The sequence below is a fragment of the Bufo gargarizans genome, chromosome 2 (genome assembly GCF_014858855.1).
Source record: "Bufo gargarizans isolate SCDJY-AF-19 chromosome 2, ASM1485885v1, whole genome shotgun sequence".
NCBI classification, from domain to species: Eukaryota; Metazoa; Chordata; class Amphibia; order Anura; family Bufonidae; genus Bufo; species Bufo gargarizans.
This window is the reverse complement of record NC_058081.1, coordinates 471,703,187-471,728,761: the sequence shown is the minus strand read 5'-3', so window position 1 is coordinate 471,728,761 and position 25,575 is coordinate 471,703,187. Positions and strand designations below refer to the sequence as shown.

At 43.6% G+C, this 25,575-nt stretch overlaps 1 protein-coding gene across 2 annotated transcripts in view; it reads right to left on the bottom strand.

Moving 5' to 3' along the window:
* Window positions 1–20,314, bottom strand: part of PARVG (parvin gamma) — a 116,052-nt gene extending 95,738 nt beyond the window's left edge. For both annotated transcript variants that reach the window (XR_006387875.1, XM_044281087.1), the window contains exons 1-5: window positions 20,177–20,314; window positions 19,551–19,616; window positions 17,478–17,542; window positions 6,055–6,157; window positions 2,166–2,306 (exon numbers count right to left, since the gene is read on the bottom strand). Coding sequence is in view for 1 of the 2 variants with exons in the window: in XM_044281087.1 (XP_044137022.1) it covers window positions 2,166–2,306; window positions 6,055–6,157; window positions 17,478–17,542; window positions 19,551–19,611 (370 nt within the window). In the remaining variant the exon portion in view is untranslated. The remainder of the gene's footprint in view (window positions 1–2,165; window positions 2,307–6,054; window positions 6,158–17,477; window positions 17,543–19,550; window positions 19,617–20,176) is intronic.
* Between the last annotated feature and the right edge of the window lie 5,261 nt (window positions 20,315–25,575).

The window sequence follows — 25,575 nt, the reverse complement described above, 5'->3', positions numbered from 1 at the left end:
GGGCATATTTAATAACCATTAATTGAATATGACATATTATATTAGTATACCGGAGCGGCGGGGCTATAGTACAGTGACTGCACCGCCCCGCCGCTATTGCCGGCCCCCAGCTCCTCCTCCCAGTCCCTCCCCGAGTCCCCGCTCGCTTTACATCGCAGCTTGCGATGTAAAACTGACAGCATTCGCCGTATAAGATGCAGGGGCATTTTCCCCCCATTTTGGGGGGAGAAAAAGTGCGTCTTATACGGCCAAAAATACGGTATATAATTGCACTGAAGTTTGATAAGAAGCGCACTAGCACAGGACATTCTGTACAAATATACTAGAAGTACGCTCGACAATAAAAGGGGTAAATCCAAGACTGAACATTTATTCACCTGTTAAATCAGGAGTGAGACATGGAAAATCGTAACATATGAATTATAACATATGAATTGTAGGTTGCGTGAGCTCCGCAACTTATATTACATGAGGGACCGTGACTTAATATATTTTTATAAGCATATATTTTTAGAAGTATTAATTTTAAGTGATGATGTGTATTTAGTGTTAGTGATAAATACTGTATTGATTGCTTGTGAGCCGACCATTATTCTAGTTATTTATAACAGACAATTCTTGCCTACAGGCTCATAATGGACTAAAGATAGGCCATTAATGTTATGGTTCCAGACAATCTCTTTAATGGAGAATTGGATTTAAGGAACCTCTCCAAAACAAAAGTGAAATTTGTTCCTGAATTCTTGTAAGCAGTCTCTCTCTAGTAAGCTCAGATGTTTATGTTCCTACATTCCGTTTCAGGAACTGGAAATGTTTGACATCTATTATTATTTTATGCATTAGAGGCAAGGCATTTATTTACATTTATGCAGCTATTATAGCTGAGGGGTTAAGTGCCTCTAATGCAGAAAGTCCGAAACCCGGCAGAATCTATTATTATTGTAACGCCCCAGAGGTGCATTACCACCTTCCACACCTACCCACTGTCTTCTATGGTTAATATAATGTCATCATATGTATTAATTTCCAGGTCCTGTATAATGTACATATTCTTTTCAATGTAAATGTTATGTTCAAGTGTAATATACCTGGTTAACCAGCAGGTGGCGGCAGTAATTGCAGAGCTACCTTGTCTAGAATGGAACCTTCTTTTCATTCTAGCTTTCTCCCTCAAGGGAGGAGTTTTAGTTAGTGAAAGTGAGTCTAGCTTACCCCTTGTAAGGGGAAGGCTGTGTACAAGCCAGCAAAGCACCCCTAAGCTCTGCTGGACATGGAGGCCAAAGCCGCAAGCCTTACGAGCCAGGAGTAAAGTTCCCTGGATAAAGATAAAGACAGACCAGACTACAGAAAGTAAAATTCAGGAGAAAGGAAAAGTTTCTATTTAATTCTGTCAGTACAGCAGAGCCAGAGAGTAACATATGTAGCAGGGCCAAGAGTGTTTGCCTGCCAGTTTTAATGCCAAAGCCTGCTGGTAACCAAGGCAAAGTTGGAAGATTGTTTCCTTGATGAAATTTTATTCAAGTAAAGCTGTTATCAACTATATACAATGTCTGGATTCAATTTGTTCTACAAATCCCTCAGCTATTCACCCTATTTGCTCTGCCGCGAACGACAATGCCTGGGGTTCCAGGATATCAATGTAGGAGCACCGTGACATGTGCACAGCCACATCTAAAGGGACATTATAGGCTACCCTTACACCACTCTGGTATTCCTACACCTGGGTACCTCCAACACCATCTACTTAAGGGGACTCTGTCCCTTGTTGCTCCAATGAAACTGGCGTCAAGACAAAAAACACCCCTGGCCGCCGTCGTGCGCCACATTATCAACTATATTAACTGTTACAGAGGCAGCTTTTCTGTCACCAGGACCCTCCCTCCCTTCCTGGCATCCGTGACCAAATATGTATCTGTCCATCAAGGATGTGTCAGACAGATATGAGACATCAACCAAATTTTGCAAAATTTGAGAAAAAAAAAACAAGGAATGCATGTACTGTAATGAGGAAGAAAGTAGCTAACTTCTCCTATTTGATTTTAATATAAACCAATATCTCTATTGTCTGTGACAAAACTGCTTAAAAATAGATACCAAGGACAGATGTAGTATTTTTTTAGCTATCAGCATAGGCACAGACCCTGTATATAATAACTGGTACTTACAGTTCACGTCCCACTTCAGCTGGCTTTCCTCCAGTTGCAGATGTGAAGACACGGCTTCCAGTATCACTCCCAGCTTCCGTTTCTGGTTGATAGAAGATAATGTGATTTCTTCCACTTCTATTTTGATGTTTGCCATTTTCTCTGTGAGGGAGAAGGAAATTGTCAGGTTTCCCATTGGAGCTCACCTTTATTCTCATGAGGCTGCAATGCAATAGCAGACACAGCCCATGGACAAGAGTGATGAAGAAGGCAACCACTTCATGGCATTGACCTCTATAAAGTTGAAAAATTATAGTCAGCTGTTTCTGAGCTATATGACAACCAACCAGCTCCTAAAGGGTTTGACGCTCAGCTCTTTCAGATGTATATCTTACATATGATAACTGCAATGTTCAATGGAATTAAAATGTTCTGGGTTTGTTGAGTACAAGCAGATTCTTTGAAGTTATATCGGCTCATCCATAGGATATACCATATGAGAACTGACATCTCGTCCATCACTGCTTCTTTGACAAAGAGGGAGGAGATGAACTATTGGAGTGATGGAAACAACTGAGTGGGCTTACAAGACCATGGAAGATATCATGAAAGCCAATGGTGGATTATACTATAGGTGGTTTGGACGAATGCGAGTAGCTATTAAAACAGGGATGTCAGGAGAGGTGACAGCCTGTCACTGACAGGTCCTCTTTAATCTGGTAATAAAGTAAAAACTTTGACAACCACTTTTTATGTCTTGTTAACACCAAAAAAGAATTAACTATGGGGAGATTTATCATTTCCCTGCACCACTTTTCCAGCATAAAAAAGTAGCACATATTCTGTTTCAATGGCACTTGAAACTAATTTTGTTGCAAGTGTTTTTTTATGCTGTCATAGCCACTTTCCAAAATGAGGGGTGGGGATAGGCCAGTGGGCCCGACACAATTATCTTTAATTGTGCCACTTTCCTGTTGCTAATGAAGACAGATTGATATCTATGGCAACTCCGATCCACCATAGATTTAGGCGCATCCTCTGGCAGCACAGGAGATTTTTAAGCGTTTCTATGATAAATCTCCCGCTATATGCATTGAAATAATTATAATAATCCATCTAAAAAGTAATAAGGAGGAATGGGGCCTAGTGTTCAGCACTGTTTAGTGTAACTCCAAGATACTGAGTTTGAACCCCGCCAAGGCAACAACTTTACAGTATTTGTAAGTTCCATCAGAAAGGGGTATTTAAAAAATATATATAATACAGTACAGACCAAAAGTTTGGACACACCTTCTCATTAAAAAAGAGTTTTCTTTATTTTCATGACTATGAAAATTGTAGATTCACACTGAAGGCATCAAAACTATGAATTAACACATGTGGAATTATATACATAACAAAAAAGTGTTAAACAACTGAAAATATGTCATATTCTAGGTTCTTCAAAGTAGCCACCTTTTGCTTTGATTACTGCTTTGCACACTCTTGCCATTCTCTTGATGAGCTTCAAGAGGTAGTCACCTGAAATGGCCTTCCAACAGTCTTGAAGGAGTTCCCAGAGATGCTTAGCACTTGTTGGCCCTTTTGCCTTCACTCTGCAGTCCAGCTCACCCCAAACCATCTCGACTGGGTTCAGGTCCAGGGACTGTGGAGGCCAGGTCATCTGGCGCAGCACCCCATCACTCTCCTTCATGGTCAAATAGCCCTTACACAGCCTGGAGGTGTGTTTGGGGTCATTGTCCTGTTGAAAAATAAATGATGGTCCAACTAAACGCAAACCGGACGGAATAGCATGCCGCTGCAAGATGCTGTGGTAGCCATGCTGGTTCAGTATGCCTTCAATTTTGAATAAATGCCCAACAGTGTCACCAGCAAAGCACCCCCACACCATCACACCTCCTCCTCCATGCTTCACGGTGGGAAGCAGGCATGTAGAGTCCATCTGTTCACCTTTTCTGCGTCGCACAAAGACACGGTGGTTGGAACCAAAGATCTTAAATTTGGACTCATCAGACCAAAGCACAGATTTCCACTGGTCTAATGTCCATTCCTTGTGTTCTTTAGCCCAAACAAGTCTCTTCTGCTTGTTGCCTGTCCTTAGCACTGGTTTCCTAGCAGATATTCTACCATGAAGGCCTGATTCACACAGTCTCCTCTTAACAGTTGTTCTAGAGATGTGTCTGCTGCTAGAACTCTGTGTGGCATTGACCTGGTCTCTAATCTGAGCTGCTGTTAACCTGCGATTTCTGAGGCTGGTGACTCGGATGAACTTATCCTCCGCAGCAGAGGTGACTCTTGGTCTTCCTTTCCTGGGGCGGTCCGCATGTGAGCCAGTTTCTTCGCTTGATGGTTTTTGTGACTGCACTTGGGGACACTTTCAAAGTTTTCCCAATTTTTCAGACTGACTGACCTTCATTTCTTAAAGTAATGATGGCCACTCGTTTTTCTTTACTTAGCTGCTTTTTTCTTGCCATAATACAAATTCTAACAGTCTATTCAGTAGGACTATCAGCTGTGTATCCACCTGACTTCTCCACAACGCAACTGATGGTCCCAATCCCATTTATAAGGCAATAAATCCCACTTATTAAACCTGACAGGGCACACCTGTGAAGTGAAAACCATTTCAGGTGACTACCTCTTGAAGCTCATCAAGAGAATGCCAAGAGTGTGCAAAGCAGTTCTCAAAGCAAAAGGTGGCTACTTTGAAGAACCTAGAATATGACATTTTCAGTTGTTTCACACTTTTTTGTTATGTATATAATTCCACATGTGTTAATTCATAGTTTTGATGCCTTCAGTGTGAATCTACAATTTTCATAGTCATGAAAACAAAGAAAACTCTTTGAATGAGAAGGTGTGTCCAAACTTTTGGTCTGTACTGTATATTCATAGAAAATATTTTTTAAAAATGTTGGCAGCCAAAATGTATGTAAATGAAATACAAAATATTAGCTACAATTCCTATACTGATAGTAAAGACTGCGCTGGCACAGTGCGCGTCCTTCTCTTCAACCAGCTGATCGTCGGGGGTGCTGGGTGTTGGATTCCCACCGATCTGATATTGCTGACCTATCCTCAGGATAGGTCAGCAATAAAATTAGTTCAAAAACCCCTTTAAGGGTACCCTGAACCACCACCAGGCAGGAGAACCTTCAACACCAGGGTGTGCCCAAAGGAAATCAAGGTGCACCCTCCCTTCAGTGTGCACAGGCCCAGGGAGTGCCAGGGAAACCCATAGCCACTGTGAAGACTACTACCACAATCTGGTGTCTACTACCACTCCCATCCTCCCACCTGTGCTGCTGCAAATGGTCTGACTGTGAAAGTCAAGCAAGGCTATTTACCATGCCAAAAAGCCCTAACAAATAGGAAGTTAAAGAGCCAGGACAGGAAGTCGAATACATGGAGTGACATGAAGAAGTTATATACATCGAATATTAAAATATAGGCTGTTAATATATGAGCAAAAAATATGTTAGGGTCCCTTTAAGTTCTCTGGTTTCCTCCCACACTCTAAAAACATCCTCATCAGATAAATAGCTTCCTATAAAATTGTCCCCAGAAGTGTTTGAGTGCGATTCTGAAACAAGACTGTGAGCTCTACTGGGAACAGGAGCCATCTGTGTGTAGTTATGTTGTGGTTTAAGTTGGTGGGTATAATATAAAAGTGATGGGGGGGGGGGGGGATTTCAAAACTGGCAATGCCCAGTTAAAAATAAAAAGGAAGGCTTCCCTGTAAACTAAAGCTGAACGTAGAGTGTATTTCATACATAGTGGGCATGCTTAGGATTCTGCATGGTAAGCAATCTGGATATCACAAACTCAGCCAGGTCCTTCATGTAATCTATATCAACAGCTTGAGCACTTGATTGCTGGCAGACAGTAATAAGGTATAAAAATATCTTACGTAAAATGTGATGAAGAATTAAACCATCAAAGAGATCCTCTTCCAGGCTTTGCACAACAATATGTTCCTCCTTTAACTCATTGTTGATCCAGTCAATAAGGAACTGAAGAGCAGAACAAAAAGGATGGCATCATATATAAAGAAAATAGAGGAACGTCTAGACAAGTCAATAGGTAGTGTGATCTTCAGACCCATCTCTATTTTATGACGGGAAGATGCCAGTAACTTTACACTGTAAAAAAAAAAATCTATATAATAGTTGTGTACTTTCATGGTATGTCTTGGAGTCTACTGACAGACACCAGGTCCACTTCTACGCTTCTATGGTCATGTCACTGAAAATTCTTTAAGGGGAAACTCATAGTACCTTTCTCATATTCTTATGGTGCTCTAGTATAAACTCTTGAGAATAAAAGTAACTTTTTGTAACTTGTAAATTAGTAGATTGAAGTCAAGGAGGCCAGCAGTTTGCCTGACCCTTGCCTTCTGAAACTTGATTGATGTTCTCCAGGCCAGGAACACCATCTTCCATTCTCATGAGATCCTGCACAGGCTTTGTTCGTTCTCACTTCCGGCACATCCCCAGTGAATTTAGGTGTACATGCGCCATACGTCCCAGAGAAAAGCTTTCCTGCTGTGCGATGCATGTGCAGCTGCAGGGGCTGTACACCAAAATTCACTGTGTTAAGTAAAAGGCTAAGGAGCAACAACAGCATTACAAAGAGTGGTGTAGCCCTCGGTTCAAGTGGTTATGGTGGTCCCAGAAGTTGGGCCCACATCAGTATACCTTATAATTATTTTTATTTGTATGCAGGCCCTTGAACCAAATAATTTACATTTAAGTCAATTGTCATTCCAGAGCCTTCAAAAGTGAACATTCTAATTTAACAGATAACGAAGTCCAGGGAGCAGGGGTGCACCACCAATGAGGCGAGGTGAGGCGATCACCTCATGCAGCTCCAACTAGGGGCAAGATGGGGGCAGCAGAAGGTCATTATATGTTTCCGCAGTATAGTATTGGGAAGCACAGTGGGCACAGTATGGCGCTGTATTACCCTGTATGTTTTGTAGAACTGTATGTAATGTTTTCCAAGTAGGTCTTTAACACTAGGGCTGGAGGGAAGGGGTTAGGTTAAGAAATTGACATTGGGGGTTGGGGCACCCTTTCAGTTTTCACCTCAGGCAGCAGAGGGAACACAATCTGAGCAGAACATATCCGTGTCTATGACAGAAGGTTACATTGAGGATATTGCATTTTCATTCTCTGCTATTGTAAGAATATTAAAGGTCAATCCCCTTTTAACAATATTCCAGATACATATACATTTCATTCCTTATAATCTCCATCATTTCAACTCCTCATGATATACTGATTAAACCTCCGAAGTCTGGATAATGAGTTGGAAATTAGCACATGGCTACAGACTTCTCAGTCTCGTAAGAAATTATTTCAGATACAGTGTTCTGTGCAAAAGTTGCAAGTCAAAGGCATTGAGCGGCATTTGATTGGATATGCAGAGTTCCTATGGATTCATATTATGAACCTGAAGGCACCCTGTGTGCCGCCATATGTTGCCTCCATGTGGTATGCATTGGAGCATGAGACCATTTTTTCTTTCATGGATTCCATATGACAAATACATGATGTATTGGCTACCTGACATCCGACTTCATCTAATACTCACCTGCCCCTGAAACAATCCCCCTTCCCACCAATCCATTCCCACCCATTGCCTCATGCCCCTTAACCTTAATTAAAACTCAGACACCAGGCTGGAATGAATCGGCCACAGCAGCCGTTTTTATTAACAAACAACATAAATATATATATATATATATATAAATATATATATATATATATAAATATATATATACATACATACATACACACACCCACCTAAAGAATTATTAGGAACACCTATTCTATTTCTCATTAATGTGATTATCTATTCAACCAATCACATGGCAGTTGCTTCAATGCATGTAGGGTTGTGGTCCTGGTCAAGACAATCTCCTGAACTCCAAACTGAATGTCAGAATGGGAAGGAAAGGTGGGCTACAACAGCAGAAGACCCCACCGGGTACCACTCATCTCCACTACAAATAGGAAAAAGAGGCTACAATTTGCACGAGCTCACCAAAATTGGACTGTTGAAGACTGGAAAAATGTTGCCTGGTCTGATGAGTCTCGATTTCTGTTGAGACATTCAAATGATAGAGTCCGAATTTGGCGTAAACAGAATGAGAACATGTATCCATCATGCCTTGTTACCACTGTGCAGGCTGGAGGTGGTGGTGTAATGTTGTGGGGGATGTTTTCTGGGCACACTTTAGGCCCCTTAGTGCCAATTGGACATCGTTTAAATGCCACGGGCTACCTGAGCATTGTTTCTGACCATGTCCATCCCTTCATGACCACCATGTACCCATCCTCTGATGGCTACTTCCAGCAGGATAATGCACCATGTCACAAAGCTCGAATAATTTCAAATTGGTTTCTTGAACATGACAATGAGTTCAGTGTACTAAAATGGCCCCCACAGTCACCAGATCTCAACCCAATAGAGCATCTTTGGGATGTGGTGGAACGGGAGCTTCGTGCCCTGGATGTGCATCCCTCAAATCTCCATCAACTGCAAGATGCTATCCTATCAATATGGGCCAACATTTCTAAAGAATGCTATCAGCACCTTGTTGAATCAATGCCAAGTAGAATTAAGGCAGTTCTGAAGGCAAAAGGGGGTCCAACACCGTATTTGTATGGTGTTCCTAATAATTCTTTAGGTGAGTGTATATATATATATATATATATATATATATAACCATAAACTCTAATAATTAATTCCTTGCAAGGGGAAGTCCTTGCAGACCCAAATAACTGAATTACCCCACCATTGCCCGTCAGCTCGGAAGCACCACTGAATGGCCCCCTCTTTAATTCCACCACAACTGGGAGTCCAGCCCCAACCACAGAGCCCTCCCATAAATCCTCACCAGTGAATAAAACCAACTTCAAGGACCTCCCTCCGCCACAGCTGCCGTGACAAAAACCCTCCCCCTTATCTCCACACCTCGCCATCCAACAATCTTACCCCCAACCAACTTCTACAATCTGCCACAACCCCCCCCCCCCCCTCCAATAAAAAGAAGGGGTCGGTGGGAGGGACTCCTTTCTGCTCTACCTAAAATGGCACCCTTCTTCTCCCTGTCTCAATCTTTTAACCCCTCAACCCCCACCACACCTAAACTCAAATTACCCAATCCCTATCCCTCCCTTTGACCAACTATCCTATTCCTACTTCTGGGGTCTCCCTGAGTCAAACCCCCCCATCATGCTGGCCTCCCCTAAAGCTCTGCCCCCAGTCCGGCCATAACTTTATATATATATATATTGCGCGGTTCAACGTCACTCTCACCCTAATCACCCCTTCCACTGATCTAGCCCCTCTCCATACCATCCTCTGAACAATGTCCAACCATACTGTGACTAACTTCGGAAACAAAGCCCACAACTGTAACAAATCAAATTTTTATGTCACACAGTAGCTCCCGCAATGGCCACAGCGCCAAATCGTTGCCGCACACATGCAGCACTAAAACATCAGGTGCTGTATCCAGCCTCGCAAAACTATGCACTTCAGGCAGGACCCCACTCCAAACCATGCCCCTATGTCCCAACCACCTTACCACCACCTCATACCAAGAAAATCCCAATTGTTGACCGTCCAGCCGAACCGCTGCCCGGACAGCCCCCTAAAAAATGTAAGAATGTCCCAGGATCCACACCAGGGCTGGTACCGCACCTGAAACGAGAAAAACACCTTAAACTACAGGCGATTCAATCAGATATAAGACCTGAACCGAACAGACTCCTAACGCCAAATCAGTTTAATATTCTCATCGTCCAAGCGCCATGGGACGCCTTCGTCGCCGCTTCGATCTTCAACAAATGGCTTGAGTATCCCGCCTGACCCAGCCCTAACCACTCTAAACATTTTGAAAAAGCAGCTGTAAACTGAAAACGGGACAAAAAAGACCCATCAGCATGCACTAACAGTGGTCTAATCCCCATCCTCATATCTGCCCCGTACTCGCGCATACATTGCGCCAGAAACATTTCACAGCCCGGAATACCGAACAAAACCACCCTCCGCCCCCTTCCTTCCACATCAGTCTTTGACCGGCGGATAACAAATTCCACCCTATCGTGAAACAAATCTGTATCAACCCTAAGCAAACCCCCCCCCCACCCAATTAACCGGACAAACCACTGTCAACGAGAGAGAGAGAGTCAGCGACACAGTTGTCAACCCCCGGCACATGCACCGCCACCACCCAAGCGTTGATCGAAAAAACACTCCAAAACCAGCCACTGTAGCAGCCGTACTACTAAAGGCGATGAGGCAGACAACCCATTTATCGCCTGAATCACTCCCATGTTATCACAGTGGAAACGAACCTTTTTATCCCGAAAAAACTCCCCCCACAACAGAACTGCCATCACAATGGGAAAAATCTCCAGTAACGCAAACATTTTTAACCAGCCATTCTCCGCCCAACTCCAACGCCAAAACCAAAAACCCCCGCCGCGTCCGAAAACAACTCACAATCGAACAAGTTCATCATTTCACTCATGAATAGCAAGCTACCGTTATAATTCTCCAAAAAGGAACTCCAAACTTGCAAGTCCGCTCTGAAGTCTTTTCCCAATTGAATGTAGTGATGTGGTGAAACAACGCCCACCGTCGGCCCCGCCAACCTTCTACAAAAAACCCTCCCCATGGGCATAATCCGACATGCAAAATTGAGTTGCCCCAGGAGTGACTGAAGCTCGCGCAATTTTTACTTTTTTAACGAAGCCGCCCTCGCAAACTCCCTTTTTAGGTTCTCCAACTTGTCCCTCTGCAATCTACACTCCTATCTCAATGGTATCAATGACATTCCCCAGAAAACTAAACCAGCCCTACCGTCTTCTCTGTCGCCAATGGGACCACAAACGCCTCAAACACCTTACTCAATGTATGCAGCAATAATGAACACACTTTCGAATCCGGAGGGCCGATACAAAGGAAATCATTCAGTAGTGAATGATAGATTCACAACCAGACGAATCCACCACCACCCACTCCAAAAACAAACTAAACGCATTGAAGTATGCACATGACAAGGAACAACCCATAGGCAAACACCTATCGACCAAAAATCCCCCATTCCAAAGACACCCCAATAAATGCAAACAATCCAGATGTACTGGCAATAACCTAAAAGCCGCCTCAATGTCAGTCTACGCTAGCTCCTCTCAAACTTCTTAACCCACGCAACTGCCACGTCAAATGAGGTATAGACCACAGAACACAAGGCTGGATCAATACCGTCATTGACCGGCGTTCCCTTTGGGAAAGACAGGTGGTGAATAAGCCGAAACCTATTCACCTCCTTCTTCGGAACCACACCCAGTGGAGACACTTGCAAATTTACAAATGGCGGATCCAAAAACGGGCCCGCTATCCTACCTAACGCAACCTCTTTTTTAAGTTTCTCTGACACTACCTCCTGATGTTCTCTGGCCAACCTCAAATTCCTTTTCAACAGCACCGCATCTCCGGGAACAAATGGAATTTTGAAACCCAGTGAACCCAATGCCATCCTTTCCAGATGGCTCCATCCTTTCCAGACGGACCGGCATCTCCCGCTTTGCTATTGCCATTTCCCCCTCTTTGTCTGTTTCCCCTAGCACCGTGCCGCTCTATGAGATCCCCCACATACGGAGCATTCGTGCTTGAATTTACACTTAGCTCCAAATTTACAGTTCCCATAATTAAATGAGAAGCACAGGCCCTTTGCGGACGCAACGGCGACACTGGATTGACCACCACTTCCCGATTTCCCCCAAAAGGACTGCCCTAACTTAGGGGGCCCAGTCACCTTCAGCCACAAAGCTATATCTTTGTGATTCCACCTCATCTCTGGACATACCGCTTTCCGCTGCCTGAACTGCTCATCATATCGCAGCCACGCTATCCCCCCCATATACTCAATACGCCTCCTTGATTGCATCCAAATAACAAAACAATTGCGAACAGCATTCCGGCGCCTTCTCCCCTATCACACTTGCTAATATCGCAAACGCCTGGAACAAGTTCTGAAAGGTTTGCGGTATTAGACATTATCTACGCTTCTCTTCCTCCTCTTTTTTGCCCTTTTCCTTCCGTAACCTATCCAGGTTAAGCTTATCCAACGGGAGCAAAGAAAAAATCTTCATATATTCACCCTTCCAAATACGCTCCCGTACCTCCTGCTTTAAATGAGTCCCCAACGGACCCTCAAAGCAGACATATACCTCCCCTCTTGCTTAGTCATGCAACCGCACCGTTTCTTTGTCTGCCACCTCCCCCCTGCCTGCGTTTGCACCAACGCCACATTACTCCCTAAACTACCTCCTCGCACCACCATGCTGGCAACGGGGACATCCCCCATACCTCAACCTGCTAATAAGCCCGCTAATCCCCCCAACAGTTGCCCTAAGCCCCTACCCAAATCCACCGGGACCCACCGCCACCCCCCCATTAACCGCCGCTACCTGCGCTAAGGTTCCCCACGAAATCTCACCTGGCTGCCTGGGTGCTGTAACCCCATAAGCTGAAGATCCTTAGTCCAGGTGTCTGGTCCTCTGCGCTGATCCTCCAGCTTCAGACCCAAACGCTTCCACACGCTGTCCCCTAGCTACACTCCTGCCAGGGATGTTAGAGCTGCTCTCCTCTATGGAAAGGTCAGAGAGGGTGGAGCTTCTTCCCTGCTGCAGACTGGGTGATGGTGATGGGGTCCTGCTGCACGACGCGACCGGACTCACAGCAGCCCTGTGCCTGCCAACATCTTGCTCCCACTGGGGGGCACCTTCCTCCCCAGGACATTGGAAGGTGCCCGCCGTTCCTGGTCCCACGCCCACACCGCATCCAGATGTAGAACAAGGTGACCGAGCACGGCCACCTCGTGGGCTCCGCCTGCATGTCGGATTCTTCCCACGCCATGGGGTGCAGGAGGAAGCTTTCCCCGGCGTGGAGGGTCCTCTGAAGGGCTCTGGGGGGTAGGAGAGGACTGTGGGCTGAAGCGTGCCGGCGGTCTGGTCTGCTGAGGCTGGGTCACCAAGGGCTGAGACAGTACTGAAGCCTCAGCCGCCCCCCTTAAGAGATGCTCCAGCTGGGGCCCCGAACCTCCCTGAGTCTCCTGATGGTGTCTTCCAGTTGCTCTATTCTGGTAAGTTCAGCTTGAACAGCGTTGACTCTTTTAATCCTTTCTGCTCTACCCCCACCCCTAAACTCAAATTACCCAATCCCTATCACTCCATGATCCCATTAAACCCACCCCATTGACCAACTATCCTATTCCTACCTCTGGGGTCTCCCTGAGCCAAACCCCCCATCATGATGGCCGCCCCTAAAGCTCTGCCCCCAGTCCGGCCATAACTTTATGGGTCCACTGCCTGCATGCTTTAGGAGCACAGCTTTATAATACAGCTATGTGAATCATTACAGTTACACTATCATAATTTTTATTACATTATTGAATGCTTCAGCTTACATAATTTTAATAGCAGAAAGTATGATCGAATACAGAGATCATATGCAGAAATCTGTTAACGTGTTGGCTGGAGCAATGGTGTTAACATGACAAGCGGACACTATGGCTCTCCGCAGCATGGAAAGGTGTAATTTTCCAAGGACCTTAAAGGGGAACGACTCCAGTCTTCCAGTGCTTGTGCATCGAGTTTGGAGGGGAAGAGGCAGGAGGAGGTGCAACGGGCCTACTAATCACCTGGGGTATCCCTTGCCCCTTAAGAGGTTTTTACGATATATGTCCCTCTGATAGAGAAAGTTGTCGTGATGCCAGTTGCATTGAAGCAACGAGGACATGGAGTCCCCTTTAAGTATAGTGGTGTTGATACCTAGATGTAGGCATGCCAGAGTGGTATGAGGGCTGCCTATAGTGTCCCTTAGGTGTGGCTTTAGCACTTGTCATGGTGCTCTTACCTGGATATCCAAAACCTCAAGCGTTGTAGTCCGCAGCAGTGCAAATAGGGTTGTGGATGAAGTGGGTGAAGAAAGGAATTGAGTCCAGACTTGTATTAAAGTAATTAAACGCAGCTTTACTTGGCCAACTTTCATTAGGAAACAATCTTCCAACTCTATCTTGGTTACCAGCAGGCTTTGGCTTAAGTTCTGGCTGGCGAACACTCTCAGCTCTGCTATATCTGAACTCTTTTGGACCTGCTATGTTGGCTGACTTAGATAGGTACTTTTCCTTCTGCTTTCTGCTGCAACTTCTTACTTGTGTAGTCTGTCTCTATCGTCAACCTAAACTTGTCCAGGGAAACTTTCCTCCTGGCTTCGGAGGCTTGCAGCTGGGGCGTCTATGCCCAGCAGAGCAGACAGTGCTCTGCTGGCTGTAATCCAGCCATACCCTTACAGGGGCAGCTCTCAACTCACAACCTCTCCCCAAGGAGTGGAAGGTCAGACTGCCTTTACTAGCACTGAACTCCTCCAGAAATGCCACCATCTGCTGGTGAACCAGGCACATTACATAGGTAAAATCATGAATACATTTACACATTATGCAAGACAGTGTATTATTTGCATGAGATGACACGGGAGTACATTGTGCAGGACATGGTATTATTTGCATGAGATGAGATGGAGTACACTATTACAGATAATGGGGATCCAAAAAGAGGTGGTAATGCCGCTATGGGGCGTTACAGAGGGTAGTGGTGGCTGTGGCACTGATAGGAATGGTAGTGATTTACAGTGGCTGTCCTTACTCCAATGTTCCCTGGGGCCATGCGGTGAGTGGAGGGCGCACCCTTTCTACCCTCTTGATGGGTGTTAGGTGGGGTGCGTGCCCTTGATGTTAGGTTGATGGGTGCAAGGCAGGAGAGCAAATGTAGAGGCTGGCGGATGGTGGAGTCAATGACCAGCCCCATTAGTTACAATAAATACATTCTATCTTTGCTGAACTGATGATGGGAGTACTAAAAGTACAAAGAGCAGTGATAGGCAAATTTCTAAAATATATAACAGTGTAGCAATTTCCCAATAGGTGTGTATAGACAGCAACAATGATGGTAGTAATCCTCCTTGAGTCTCACTTTAAGTATACTTTGCAATCTTCGAAACACACTTAAGAATATCAAGTTGTATACATTCCTGTTTCAATTATTTAGTTCACAACCTGATAGAACGTTAAAACAAAAGATATATATTTTATTAAGAACCACTATATAAAATGGGCTAATCAGCCCTTGTTTATGTGCAACAGGCATACAGGGATAGAGCGTATAAAGAGGGACTATCTATATACGCCATCTACACGCTTAAATTCCTGAAGTAACGCATCTGTAGTGTGTTGGGATTTAATAGTCGGCTCCTAATTTTTACAGTCAGTAAATCCATATCAAGTACAGATGTTATATTAAGACCACCAGGGCAGGTATTTAAGGTGCACCGTACTGGTGTTTGATACCTAAACACTGGGGGCTAAAATTGGGGAGTATCGCTTACCTTAAATGTTTGGTCTTAATATAACGCCTGTACGTGATATGGATTTGCTGACTGTAAAAATTAGGAGCCGACTATTAAATCCCAACACACTACAGATGCGTTACTTCAGGAATTGAAGCGTGTAGATGGCATCTATAGATAGTCCCTCTTTATACGCTCTCTCCCTGTATGCCTGTTGCACATAAACAACGGTGGATTAGCCCATTTTATATAGTGGTTCTTAATAAAAATATATATTTTTTTGCTTTAACGTTCTATCAGGCTGTGAATTTAACACATTGCAATCTTCCCAAATAACTACTGGCAATTCTCATTAACTCTTTCTGAAGCTTCTAGTTGTAGGGTGGAAATCTTAGATCCAGATGGGTAGTCCGTCTCAAAGTGTTACGGGAACTGAAGCAATATACCCTTGACACAAGCAGTAAAGTCTTAATGCCATAAACAGGTGGTACCTTACTATCTAAATCCAGAATGCCCTTGATGGTTCTAAACCTCCTGTGAATGTCTGTTCTCCTTCCCTCAGGGGTAGTCTCACAGTTAAGTTATTCTTTGGCAGCTTTTCAGTCTCAAGAATGGTGTTTCCTGGATGAGGATTCTCTTTGGGCCTGCTTGGGAGGCGCTCATACATGCAGGTCTTGACTCTAGCTTTGCTCAGCTAAGACGCACACTAGCTGGGGGCAAGACCAGCCCACCACTCTGGAAACTAGGCTAAAACTGCCAGTATTGACTTTTTATTGCCCATACATAACCATGTAGGTTACAAAGTGCATAAAGAAATAACTGATTTTAACATTAAATCACAACGGTTTAACTTTTGGCAAACAATTAACTCTTAGCAGTGATCTACTGGGTCCCTGCACGTGGTTTATCAGTATCTGTGGTGAGTTCCCTGGTTATTTTTCTGTTTGTGCCTGACCTTCTGACCCTGCTTTCTTATCCCGTCTTGGATCTAACATGGTCCTGCCTGTTGCAACCTAGATTTGTAGTGACTATGTGTTTAGCCCGCTTGCTATCTGCTGTCTGGCCATCTACTGGGGACATTCCTAGAACTGTGGCCTGGGTATTTGATTTGTAAAGTGTAGACCTCTCTGCAGGAGTTAAAGGGAACCTGTCACCGGGATTTTGGGTATAGAGCTGAGTACATGGGTTGCTAGATGGCCGCTAGCACATCCGCAATACCCAGTCCCCATAGCTCTGTGTGCTTTTATTGTGTATAAAACCGATTTGATACATATGCAAATTAACCTGAGATGAGTCAGAGCTTGAAAATATGACTCTTCTCTGCTCACACAAGTAAGATATGAGTCTTATGTTAATTTGCATATGTATCAAATAGTTTTTTTTCCCACAATAAAAGCACACAGAGCTATGGGGACTGGGTATTGTGGATGTGCTAGCGGCCATCTAGCAACCCATGTCCTCAGCTCTATACCCAAAATCACGGTGACAGGTTCCCTTTAAGGGGGGAAGAATGAAGACTCTGCACCTCAGATCAGACTGCACCAACCTAAACCAGTTTCCTGACATTGTTCTCTGCCTACTTGCCAAACATCTTCCAACACTCTCAAGTCCAAATTGGTTTTGATTATCACTATGCTACTCTGTGTCCCTGTCTGGGCTTGGAAACCTGCCAGCTGACTAGGAATTGGCATCCAGGTACTCTCTTGGACTAGAAAGCATAGGGAGTATAACAAGTGATTTTGATGGGACATTAATAATCCATTTTGAATATGCTACTGCTAATGATAGCCTTGTACTGTAGAATATACCATACATTTGAGAGATTGCTCTGTAGTATCAAGTAAGCACTAATCAAATTAATGACTTTGTCATATAATGGAAATTACATACATAAAATATGAAACATACCGTCTTCAGCTCCTGAAGCTTTGCATCATTCTCTGAGCTCGGCTGCAAAATCTTTCGCACTTCACCTGCGCACAAGTAGCATATTAATGTTCACATTTACATGATGACCAACATTTGTCTATAAAGGCAGATATAGTCAGATATAGTCAAGTATTCCTTAAAAGGGTTGTCCTACTTCAGCAAATGGCAATTAGTACGTGGACAAAATTAATACAAGGCGCTTACTAACGTATTGTGATTGTCCATATTGTCTCTTTTTCCATCTGATTATATACTGCTTGTTTCCAGAGGTTACGACACCCGGCAATCCAGCAGTGGTGGCCGTGCTTGGACACTATCATGGGCGGACTGGCCATAGACCCGACAGGGATATTTCCCAGAAGGCCGACCAAGCTCCCCTCTGAGCCGCCAGCCAAGTGCATAATGATCTGATGCTCTCAGCATTAATTAGTGTAGGAGCATCAGACACTTATGCACTTGGCCAGCGACTGCAGGTGTCCTGAATTCAACTGCCATCCTCAGCACCAGTGGCGTAGCTAGAATTGACTGGGCCCCACAGCAAATTTTTGAATGGGGCTCCATCCCACACAATTTTTTTTAGCGACCCCATCCTTTCATGCTGCCCCCATTCCTGTGGCTAGTAAAGATCGCTCTCTCAGACCAGGCCCGGCAGCTGTTCTTACACTGTCTATACTGTCACTGTATCTAATTTCATTGTGTAATACTGTTGAGGGGGCTATGACCAAATCCTTTAGTCTTCCTCCTCCTGGATGGGCCCCTGCTGGGTCAGGGCCCCAAAGCTGCAGCTTCCCCTGCTTCCCCTATAGCTACGGCCTTGCTCAGGACGATGATTCAGTTTTTATATAGTGGTGCAGGCAGCAGTATTTTGTGCTACACACTGGTATTGCTGGCTCTGCCTAATTCTGCTGTCCCACCTTCTGTCAATTTGGACCCTCCTACAGCACGGAGCCACTTTAGTTTTTTTTTTCCAGGGCCACTTTAAGTTCCTAGTCAAATTTCTAAATCACTTCCAATTTAAAAAATCTGCCTGCATCCACCTGAAAAAACCTATAGAGTCATGGCTACTAGGGGTCTCACTTCCACCTTATTTACAGTCCACTGCCTGTTGTCATATCCGTCCCTAGTAACAGAGACACAGAAGACGGCTCACAGGAAACGGGGGCGTGTCAGAGCTAGCCACTCTCTAGCATTCCTCAAGCTTTACAGAATTGGTCAAACCGCTCTCTGTTTACAAGCTCCACCCCATAGACTTGGCCACAAATAGCCACACCCCCTACACTTTTTGCATCTAATTTTCCATAAACGTTATTGCAAATAGATTACACATAAAAAAAATAGTAAAACTAGACATAAAAGTTTAATACATATGTCTATACCCCCAACAGTGGGCCAACTCTATATCAATACGATTACCTACAAAAAACTCTCTGTAGCTCAAAAAATAGTAAATTTTATTTAAATGTATATGACATGACATGATTAAAAATAGATGAGAAACTCACAAGAAATAAAGGTGCGGTTCCCCGAGGGATGGTATGGCAATAGATTAGTACAATATGCATATCGAGGTGACTGTTAGTATTAGAGATGAAGCTATCAACAAAAATGTATACACCAAAGGAAAATACCTAATGCCAAAGATTAGAGGCAAGTGCCACGACATACAAACATCATCCCAAACTTATGTACAGAAAAAGGACCCCTGTACAAATAATCAGTTAATAAAGTACATACCCATCAGAATATAGTGTCCTCAGAAGAACCACACACCCTGAGGACACTATATTCTGATAGGTATGCTAGAAGCTAGAATGCTCCCCATTGTTCATTTTTTGTTTTATTTTTAGCGTCCCTGAATTCTGTGTGAGCCATAGTTAGTAGTGACGCAACTGCGAGCATAGAACATTATTTACTGTGATCCTTCTGTAATTATAATTTTCCATAAAGAAGCTCAATGAGCTAATAAGTATTAGACTTTGGAGAAATGAATATATTGTAAACTAACATTGATTGTAATCCGTAAAACAGTGATAGGTGCCCTCTAAATATTACCTGTGGTTGCTTCATCAAATAATGTTTGCTGGGAATCTCCAGACTGAAATGCCAGATCCATTTGGTCTGTTGGAGAATAGAGTCCAATAAATGAAAGACATCAGGATAGGTCATCAATATCAGATCGGCGAACTCCAACTCTTGCCCCCCCCCCCCCCCCCCCCCCCACCAATCAGCTGTCTGAAGAGGCTGCAGCTCTCCGGTGACTCTGGCACTCTTCACTGTTTAGCTGTCTAACCTGTAGCGATGGAGCACTGTAATTACAACTGCTTGACCCATTCAAGTGAGCGCTGCCCCCTTATCAAGCCGCTAATTGGCAGGGGCGCTGGGAGTGGGACCCAAGTCAACATTATATTAGCACTGCACAACTCCTTTAACCAGTAACTGCAAGCGCTTACTTTACTCGGTGGAGCACATCATAGAAGTTGGGTCCTCTGGAGCGAGACATGCTTTACAGACAGCCCCCACTGTGGCCCATAAATGAGGGTTCTGAATTGAAGAACCATACCACCTCTATGAAATCCAATTTTCCTAATAGAGGACTTGAAAATGGGTTTTTGTACACCAGATAAACCCTAAATAAAATAAAGTCATGGCTGGCTAAAATCTTTGTTCAAATGTCTTACCTCACTGGCCCTCTCAATCAGACACGAGTCAAGGTGTTTAAGCAGCTACTGAGTCCACGCCAGGGGCCAACTGATGCTCAGTTAGTATAACCCTGCGATATCTAGGAAATGAAAATGTGACTTGAATTTAGGCTTTGAGTTGTCACTTCCTCATCCTGTGCTGCAAGTGACAGTGAAACAAACTGCGGCTTGAGACAAGATGAGAAACTTCCCCATTCTGATGTAAATGAGAAATCAGCAGCACAAACCTGATGGTGACAAATGTCAGAGGAGTAGGAAAAAAAATATACAGTAAAATCCTTTAATCCGGCATCAATGGAACCTGAAAGGTGTCAGCCTGTCATATACAGGTCCTTCTCAAAAAATTAGCATATTGTGATAAAGTTCATTATTTTCTGTAATGTACTGATAAACATTAGACTTTCATATATTTTAGATTCATTACACACAACTGGAAGTAGTTCAAGCCTTTTATTGTTTTAATATTGATGATTTTGGCATACAGCTCATGAAAACCCAAATTTCCTATCTAAAAAAATTAGCATATTTCATCCGACCAATAAAAGAAAAGTGTTTTTAATACAAAAAAAGTCAACCTTCAAATAATTATGTTCAGTTATGCACTCAATACTTGGTCGGGAATCCTTTTGCAGAAATGACTGCTTCAATGCGGCGTGGCATGGAGGCAATCAGCCTGTGGCACTGCTGAGGTGTTATGGAGGCCCAGGATGCTTCGATAGCGGCCTTAAGCTCATCCAGAGTGTTGGGTCTTGCGTCTCTCAACTTTCTCTTCCCAATATCCCACAGATTCTCTATGGGGTTCAGGTCAGGAGAGTTGGCAGGCCAATTGAGCACAGTAATACCATGGTCAGTAAACCATTTACCAGTGGTTTTGGCACTGTGAGCAGGTGCCAGGTCGTGCTGAAAAATGAAATCTTCATCTCCATAAAGCTTTTCAGCAGATGGAAGCATGAAGTGCTCCAAAATCTCCTGATAGCTAGCTGCATTGCCCCTGCCCTTGATAAAACACAGTGGACCAACACCAGCAGCTGACATGGCACCCCAGACCATCACTGACTGTGGGTACTTGACACTGGACTTCAGGCATTTTGGCATTTCCCTCTCCCCAGTCTTCCTCCAGACTCTGGCACCTTGATTTCCGAATGACATGCAAAATTTGCTTTCATCCGAAAAAAGTACTTTGGACCACTGAGCAACAGTCCAGTGCTGCTTCTCTGTAGCCCAGGTCAGGCGCTTCTGCCGCTGTTTCTGGTTCAAAAGTGGCTTGACCTGGGGAATGCGGCACCTGTAGCCCATTTCCTGCACACGCCTGTACACAGTGGCTCTGGATGTTTCTACTCCAGACTCAGTCCACTGCTTCCGCACGTCCCCCAAGGTCTGGAATCGGTCCTTCTCCACAATCTTCCTCAGGGTCCGGTCACCTCTTCTCGTTGTGCAGCGTTTTCTGCCACACTTTTTCCTTCCCACAGACTTCCCACTGAGGTGCCTTGATACAGCACTCTGGGAACAACCTATTCGTTCAGAAATTTCTTTCTGTGTCTTACCCTCTTGCTTGAGGGTGTCAATGATGGCCTTCTGGACAGCAGTCAGGTCGGCAGTCTTACCCATGATTGCGGTTTCGAGTAATGAACCAGGCTGGGAGTTTTTAAAAGCCTCAGGAATCTTTTGCAGGTGTTTAGAGTTAATTAGTTGATTCAGATGATTAGGTTAATAGCTCGTTTAGAGAACATTTTTTTATGATATGCTAATTTTTTTAGATAGGAATTTTGGGTTTTCATGAGCTGTATGCCAAAATCATCAATATTAAAACAATAAAAGGCTTGAACTACTTCAGTTGTGTGTAATGAATCTAAAATATATGAAAGTCTAACTATTATATTTATAGTTTATCAGTACATTACAGAAAATAATGAACTTTATCACAATATGCAATTTTTTTTAGAAGGACCTGTATTCTGGATAATCAAATGAACATAGGGACATGTAGAGACCATCCAGAAGGACCAGTCCAGAGATGTTAACCTAGGAAAGCCATTAACGGGGTGAGACTTGCACAGTAGGTGGAGGCAAAAATGTGGTGCCACACAAAGCTCATTATATAAACACAACACTAGAACCAAGCATGGTACACAAATACAGCACCAAAACTAAGCAGGGTAAATAAATACAGCACCAGAACCAAGCATGGTACACAAATACAGCACCAGAACCATGCAAGTTTATAAATACAGCACCAGAACCAATCAAGGTACATAAATACAGCACCAGAACCAAGCAAGGTACATAAATACAGCACCAAAACCAAGCTCAGGACATAAACACAGCACCACAACCTAGCACAGTACATAAATACAACACCAGAACCAAACTCCTAACATAAATTCAGCAACAGAACCAAGCAAGGTACATATACAGGTAGCACAACCAACCTCAGGACAATAATGCAGCACTAGAACCGAGCATGGTACATAACTACAGTCCCAGAACCAAGCGCATAACATAAATACAGCATCAGCGTTAAGCTAATAATATAAATGCAACCCAAAAACTAAGAACAGTACATATATACATGAACAGCTGAAAAAAAAAGTACAGTACAGTTACTATTTGCATAGTCACGTTAGCCCTTGTCATATAAGTTTATACAGTGTAAAACTACAGCTCCCAGAATGGCCTGAATAGTTTTAATAGTATTGCAGTACGCAGCCCTGAAGGGTTTTAGCGATGGTGAGGTCACAGGGGTAGTTACTAACCGAGGGTGTTTCTGGTACTCACAGTTTTTCATATACCCTGGGCAGGCGTACAGCAGTGATGGAGAGGCTGACACATGGATCCTCTGGGGCACTCTCTCTGTGTATAGGGACCAGGCCAGGTGGTAGGTGAGGTGCCCTGGGTGTTGCAGGTTTTTAATGTGCCGGTGGCAAGATCCCTTTAAGTTTGTGACGCCAGTGCCAGTAACGGTGGCACACCGATTCATTGTAGTAATAATTGAGGAACATAATGTTGTAGTGAACCAAAACTTCCTTTTACTGAAACAGTTCAACTATTTAAAGTCTTTGGTCAGTTCCACATGTAAACAGGTTGTAACAGGTAGGCTTTATATAAAACGGCAGGCAATGTCCTTGCAAGATACTCAAAGGGAATAACACTTACAGATCAGGCTGCACTTTTCCTCAGAATCCTGTCTGTTTTTCTCCAAGGCCCGTATGCCCTATAGCTGGCTTTATCCTTAGGTAGGGAAAACTTCCTCTGTTATAAATCCTTGCTGTAGAATATCCTTCTGCCCTTCAGCTCTCTGTTTGGCTGGAATTAAACTTGGCTCTGCACTGTACTTGATAGGAACTTGGTTTCTCAGAAGGCAAACTCTTCCCCTGGATGGCAACTTCTGAGCTTCTTTTACTCAAGAACCTCAGGCAGGCTAGACTGCACTAACTAGCCTCCTGGAATATACTGCCCTCCCCCTTTCCTGTCTGGGCCTAACTATATATACTAGGGGTTCCCTAGCTCCCTCTACTGTCTAGGAGGAGGAACTACCCCTAACAGGCCTGATACAGGAGATAACAGGAAGAACACATGAAAACATCATATAAAATATAATGGCCCTGTTCCACAGGAGGTGGAGAATAACAAGGCCATATTGACCCTTGTGTAGTGTCCACATTTACCTAGTGGGACACTACAGTATGTTGAGAGTTGTTTCACAAAACATGAATGCTACCACCCATCATCACGATGTAGACTATGCGAGTGACTAAAGCACTGATTACATGCAGTCAGTGACAAAATAAACTTTTACCCTTAGCAACTCATCCAGAATTCTTCTCCACCTGGCTCAGACCACCATGATGATTTCTCCCAGCCACAACTAAATATAAAGAGGCCAGAGAACATGAGGCACAGATCATTAAGGAACTATTTATAGATTTCAAAGATTATTTAGCATTCTCTATAGGGGTGAACAAGCATGTGGCACTGTATGTAAAGTAATGTAAAGACGGCACAGAGTGTGCAGTACTACCTTTAAGAGAACTGTGTTTGTGGCACTTTCAGTGTGCAAAATATGTCACGATTGTATTCAGGGGCACAGTGTATGCTGCTATTATATTCATGGTACAGTGTGTCTCACTAAGAGAAGTTTGTGTTAGTATGTAGTATGCAAATATGTTCGTAAAGCAATAAGCTGAAGACATCTAGGCGTTAGACTCTGCAGAGACGTATACAAAAAATGTATACAAGTTGTGTTCAAAATAATAGCAGTCACACATCACTAACCTGATTAATCACAGTTATTGGTAGAAATGATATTTCTACATAGCAAATAATTTACTAGCAGGTGTAGTAGAGTAATAGAAATCCAACAGACCCGACAGTCATGACATGCATGCTGCTGATTCTTTGTAATTTAATCAATAATTGAAAGGGGCATGTTCAAAATAATAGCAGTGTGGAGTTCAATGAGTGAGGTCATTCATTCTTCGAAAAACAGGTGACAATTATTGCCCTTATTTAAGGAAGGAAGGCAGAAAATGTTGTGCATGCTGGTTACAGTGCATTTCTCTCTGAAATTCTGAGAAAAATGGGTCGTTCCAGACATTGTTTAGAAGAACAGTGTACCTTGATTAAAAAGTTGATTGGAGAGGGGAAAACATATAAAGAAGTGCAGACGATATGCTGCTCAGCTAAAATGATCGCAAATGCTTTAAAATGGCAACCAAAACCTGAAAGACGTGGAAAAAAGCAAAAAACTACCATTCGAATGGATAGAAAAATAGCCAAAATGGCAAGGACTCAGCCAGCAATCAGCTCCAGGAAGATTAAAAAAAAAAAAGACATGAGCTGAAGAGGTTACAATTTGCCAAAGAGCACATTGACTGGCCTAAAGAGAAATGGCGCAACATTTTGTGGACTGATGAAAGTAAATTTGTTCTTTTTGGGTCTAGTGGCTGGAGAAAGTTTGTTATACGACCCCCAAACACTAAATTCAAGCCACAGTACACTGTGAAGACAGTGAAGCATGGTGGCGCAAGCATCATGATATGGGGATGTATCTCATACTACGGTGTTTGGCCTATTTATCGCATACCAGGGATCATGGATCAGTTAGAATACATCATAATACTTGAAGAGGTCATGCTGCCTTATGCTGAAGAGGAAATGCCCTTGAAATGGGTGTTCCAACAAGACAATGACCCCAAACACACCAGTAAACGTGCAACATCTTGGTTCCAAACTAACAAGATTGAAGATTGACGTTATGGAGTGGCCAGCCCAATCCCCGGATCTTAATCCAATAGAAAACTTGTGGGGTGACATAAAAAATGCAGTTTCTGAGGCAAAACCAAGAAATAGAGAAGAACTGTGGAATGTAGTCCAATCAT